Here is a 5809-nt window from a genome sequence, read left to right on the forward strand (position 1 = left end):
CTGGATTTTTCTTTCTCATTTTGTCTCTCATAGTTGAGGTATACCTATGATGAAAATTACAGGCCTCTCTCATCTTTTTAAGTGGGAGAACTTGCACAATTGGTGGCTGACTAAATACTTTTTTGCCCCACTGTATGTGCCTTGTTGAGGTTTGAGACATGGAAATTTTGAACATTTGCTATATTCATCTTTCTTTTTTTCCCTAAACAATCTACAGCACACTGTGTTTATTATATAGAAATATAATTAAATAAATTGCTTAAATCGATTAAAAAGCTTTAATTAAGTTCACAGATGGCTCATGAGTGTACACACATTACAGACCAATTCAGTAAAAAAAAGCAAGATTACTGTCTGTCTTGTAAGATCAGTCACACAAAATTGTGCTGTTGTTAAATCTAAGAGCAGTTTCACAGGGACATACAGACATTTATTCCAACAAAAAACAAAAGCACCTCCAAGAAAATGGATATGTAAATTCTTCGCCACCCACACAGTGGCATTTAACCAAAGCAAAAATGTAAGTAGTGTAGAGTAAGTGTATAGTGCATGCATTATGGGTACAAGTAAAAGCTGAAGAAATGGCATCCAGACATCAGTACTCCAAAACACCATCTAAGTGATCGCTCAACTTACAGTAGTGACCACAAGACACGCAATCCCTGCACAGAACTTAGGCACATTCATCTTTATATATTTTATTCCATGGGAAGCCAGTACACAAAATTACTGCGTTCATGCAGAGAGAGCAACAAAATTCATATTCAGGCTTAATGTATGTATCAGTAGGTGGTAAGAGGAGCGTGCAGTTACTGGTTTGTAAGGTAATGTGTCATATCTTCTGGTTATCCAATAAACCACGGACATCAGATTCTAAAAACATCAGTGGCAATGGCAACAGCATCACCAAAAATGAGCAAAAGCCACAACAGAGGAAATGAATAACAAGCCATAGAGAATCATGTAAAGGCAATTGTGTATTATGAGAGTGATGGAAAGCCAGCTGAGAGTGCGATTTGGAGAGGAAGCCAGAGTGAGAGGTTACAAATGAAATCGTCTTCATCTCTGTGTCTGTTGTTCATCGTAAAGGACTGTGGAGGGTTTGGGGTGCTGTTTGACAGAGCAAGGTGACTCAAAATGGCACGTGTGGACTGTTCATCTCACGCCCAACGCCAGAGGATGAATATGAAGGTGTTGATGCACTTAACAGCGCAACCCTTTCCTGCCCAGGAAGCGCAAGACCGCGTAGTTGTAGGTTGTGGCAGCCACGTACAAGAACTAGGGCAGAGGGGAGCGAAAGACGGGGAATAAATGGGAGGAAGATGTGAGATACAAAAGGTGATTAATCAATTAGAGCTTCCATGTTGCTTTCTCATTCTGACCGTTTTGGGTTGACCAAAGAGTGTAGTGGCAAAGTAATGACTTACCAAAGCTAAGAGAACAACTCCAGCACCAGCAAACGCAGCGATGTACAGGTCGTAGGTGACATAAAACTGGAGAGACACATCAAACGTGGAGTTTAGACGAGACAGGGACATTCACACACTTCTCCAAAGAAGTAGAAAGGTTCATTCCCACACATAGCAAATACATATTAATGATGCCATGGTTGGAGGAGACTTAATGACTAAACAAATAAATTAATTTTGAAAAAGATATAAATGGTGGCAACAAGTAAATTGGATATGGAAAACACTCGCTTACTTCACTGGTTTTACAAATGGAGGCCAAGGTCATTCCACATGCCTTTCCTGGCATTGCATTCCAAGGAAGCAGACCTTGAATAAAAATTAAAAGGATGTCATAAATTTTCTCACTTTCCTCCCATATCTTTGACTGTCTAATGATTTTATGTGATTAATCTTCTCTTTTAAGTTGCTATAATCTGTCTTGTGTGGATTCAGTGTGTGAGACATAAATTAGAGGTCAATCATCAGCATAAAAGCGCACCATACTGCCTGGCGTCGCTGCAAATCCAGCCGTGCTGATTAATGCTGGGAGACGACTCGGCCAAAATGTTGATGTTGTGGCATGTCTGTGCCATGTTGAAGAAGAAGAAGACCGGGATGGCCGTGAAGGCAAACACTGCCAACCAGATGACAGCTAAGACGTATGTCATGATAATAAACTGTGGAAGGAAACGGTACAGTACATAAGGTCGTTCTGATGCACTGAGCTCGTCCAGGTTTGACCCTTGCACTTTCATTAAATTGGCCATGATTCAGAGCACTGTGCAAACAAACTCTAGACATGGTATATATTTCAGTGAGTTTACAAGCTAAAACTGAAGATCCATTCAGAAAATTAAAAATAAAACGGATGACATATTCAACCCCTCCACCCCCAACCCTCATCCGGTTTCTGTTCTCACGGTCAGGCTGAGGCAGCGGGCACATTTGGTGCTCCTGAACTCGCCGAAGGTTTGCTTGATGGCGCTGGTGGTGTAGAAGCCCTCAGCCAGCAGCAGGATACCATAGAGGAAGAAGAAGGAGGCCAGGCCGTAGATCACGTACTGGAAGTACTTAATGCTGGATCACAAGGTCAAGGAGAAAAGTTAGTGGTGCCATAGAAACATTCCAGTGAGGAACTGAAGCATGTAAATGTCATAATCTACTAAATGTACAGTAGCTTCACTCACAATGAGGCCATAACTGCATAGTCCTGGATGTTGCGTGCGAAGTAAGTCTCGACAAGGACTTCGGTCTGAGCCAAAGCCTCATGCCCACAGCCACAAAATAATGCCATGCCGGCAAAGCACAGCAATGTGGCCACCAAGGATGGGTAGGGCACCACCCCAAAGCACCGGATACAGCAATCATAACAACCTGAGGGGGCATAATATATCAGCACACAGGCGGCACACACCGCACATATTACCACACAGCACATCCAAGCAATGGACAGGAGCCCTTTATGCTCAGGGCCAGCTATGGAAATGACCGGCGAATGTTCTGCAAATCCATCAGCATTCCCAAACAGGAAAGAAAGCAACAGAAAAAACAACTAAAATAGCATTGAAAACCAAGTGTTCAAGCTGTGATTTCCAATTAAGCGTCCATGCAAAACCCGTCAGCACTGACTTCACAACGTTTGCATGCAAATATTCCAGTGTAAGCTGTGCTGTTGAAGCAGGTAGCAAATATCCAGAGTGTTAATAATTGCATTGGCAGAAACGGGAGAGAGGAGAGCACCTAAGGCTTTGCAAAGCCAAGGCTGCCTGACTGGAAACATTTGTTGAAATTGATTGCGTCCTCCACAAAAAGTCGAGAGTCAAAATGCCAGCCCAAGTTTTAAAATAGTGCCTGTTAGGTATTGTAGCTGAAAAACGACACTCTCTGCACTGGTTTCATATGGACGTGAATGCTCCTCTGTTTGTACCAATATCTCACAGCTCAGCCCCTACCGAGCCTAGTCCAACCCTCTTTTTCCAACAGTCACAGGCGTCACTAGGCGAGGGAGAGATGTTTGTGGAACATACGCTTCAAGAGTCTGAAGAAAAAAGCTTCTCTTTGTGAATCAAGATACAATATCCTTTGTCTTGGTCAGTGTTAGAGAGGAACAAAGGGCAGCGATGTCAAACAAACAAAGACCACAGTGCCACAACACACACACACACACACACACACACACACACACACACACACACACACACACACACATACACACACACACACACACACACACACACACACACACATACCCCGTGTAGTAAGGGAGTAGTTAACGGCTGTGGGGTTACTGGGATTCTCAGCGCCACCGCACTGGTACCCTGGCACCAAGTGCCCATGCCTGCGGGGGCCGGGTTCATGTGTTCACGAGTGGGTGGAGACCGAATGACTGAGAGGGATGACTTAAATATCTTCACAACAACAATCCCACTCACCAGGATCGTATGACTGACAAACTGTTTTTTTCAAAACAGAAAACATTCACGCTTGTGTGTATTGTTGGGGTGTATTTACATGCACAGTATACAAACACACACAAACTATCAGTTTAGATTGTGTGTTTGATGGATTGTGGCACATGTGGAACTAATATGTAAATGCAAAGATGAAAAGATGAATGTTGGGCAATAAAAGAGATCGCTGCAGATGCAGATTTCCACTGCGCGCTAAAATAGTTGTGATTGTGACAATTAAACAATATCAAATATATCACAGGAACAAATAAAAATGCCCCCAAATCAAATGCAGATTAGTATTTAAGTAATATTTTTTGTGTTTTGAACCTAATTGTATACATACATACACATATACAGTATATGCAGTATATATTGATAGATGGAATTTTGTAAAAAGTGAGAACAATGCTAAATTCAGCCAAACCCATTTGTTGTGGCAATTCATTAACTACGCCAGAGGCGCATGTGCAAGTATCTGATCTCTTTAGCATAAACAACCTTGATTGGCCTTTCTGTGATCGGGTCACTTTCTGTGTAACACTCCATTGCATTGGAGTGCATTCCATTCTACCCTGAATGACTTTATGATTAACTGAGGCTGGAGCAGCTTATTTCTCAGAATAATAATTTAAAAAAATCATCTTGATTGAACTCCAGGCTGTTTTAATGAAAAAATGTTGATTAAATCATTTCTGCATGTCCAAACCTGAATATACATCAAATGAAAAAGAAATACAATTAATCCATAATAATTCAATTTTCAACAGGTGGATATCACATGTCATGCTAAAAGAAAAAAAAAAAAATGTCCACAATGCAGGATGACAGCACTTCATCTAAGGAAAAAAGCAACAATATACGGTATAAAGGCTTACAACCGTTATTCACTCAAATTTTCATATCAAATTAATTACTAAATATAATAATAAGTAAACTAAATATTCCATGCACTCACCCATGTCCAGACAGAAGTATGGAGTTATTAGAGTTTTGCTGGGTAATTTTGGGACTGTGATATGAGAAGTTATTCCCCGCCACTCCTTTATGAATGTGACTTGCCCTTTTGTCTCGTCGACAATAGATAGACCCCCATCTCCCTGGGTCACATCTTAAAGTCACAAAGTCCAATTTCAGCTGCCAGCCATTATTTATGGAGCCATGGGTTTAGCACTGAGGACAGGGCACAGGTCACAGCCTCTGCAATAAGAGCCTTATTCTTGGTATTTGGTGCAATTTGCTGTATTCCGGTAGTTTGAACTTGTTGGGACAAAGGTGTGACAATATCTGTTACATATTACGGATATTAACTGCACGAATAATCTCTTATGTACAACCCACTTCACAAGTCATTATACAGACTTTAATATAAGATAACATTTTATTAATCCCTAGATCCAGTTGTTACTGCAGCAGAAGTTGAAAGAACAATGCAATAAAAAAATGAAAATTAAATAAATATATATGTACACATAGCACTTGTCCAGTTGACAAGTACTAGTTTAATCCTAATTTGTGAGCCCAATGTGGGCAGGTGGCAACTACAAAAAGTAACTTTATTTAGAATAATTTATCATACAAATGAACAACTGCAGAGGAATCATTTAAGATATTTGACTCTTAAATACAGTTTGTAGAATTGTCTGCTCATGCACAGTTTGTGGGATGCATTTCTCCTGCTGCTGCGTTTTGAACAGGATGTAGGTGTAGGCATCGTCTGTCTGTGCGTGAAGTCGAACGCGGTGCTTAAACGATCTCAAGATGTGGGTTAATGGTTCTCAAGTGCTTCCAAGCAGCATCTTATGGAACATACAGAGATATGAAGAAGACGTACAAAGGAGCAAAACAAAGGGTGTCAAATCAGACGCCAGTGACTTACATTGATGAAGTAGACTAACAAGGGGACAT

At 41.0% G+C, this 5809-nt stretch overlaps 1 protein-coding gene across 2 annotated transcripts; it reads right to left on the minus strand.

Moving 5' to 3' along the window:
• Positions 1-264: 264 nt before the first annotated feature.
• plp1b (proteolipid protein 1b) lies at positions 265-4953 on the minus strand. 2 transcript variants are annotated; one of them, XM_080014344.1, is made up of 7 exons: positions 4860-4953; positions 2639-2825; positions 2372-2528; positions 1951-2128; positions 1705-1778; positions 1428-1493; positions 265-1278 (listed from the first exon to the last, which is right to left on the minus strand). In XM_080014344.1, the coding sequence occupies exons 1-7, from the start codon at positions 4861-4863 to the stop codon at positions 1204-1206; spliced, it is 741 nt and encodes a 246-aa protein (XP_079870470.1). In that variant the 5' UTR covers positions 4864-4953; the 3' UTR covers positions 265-1203. The 2 variants fall into 2 exon arrangements, with proteins under 2 accessions (XP_079870470.1, XP_079870469.1); XM_080014343.1 differs by lacking the exon at positions 4860-4953 and adding an exon at positions 3192-3294.
• Positions 4954-5809: the final 856 nt, after the last annotated feature.

The sequence above is a fragment of the Zeus faber genome, assembly GCF_960531495.2.
Source record: "Zeus faber genome assembly, chromosome: 14".
NCBI classification, from domain to species: Eukaryota; Metazoa; Chordata; class Actinopteri; order Zeiformes; family Zeidae; genus Zeus; species Zeus faber.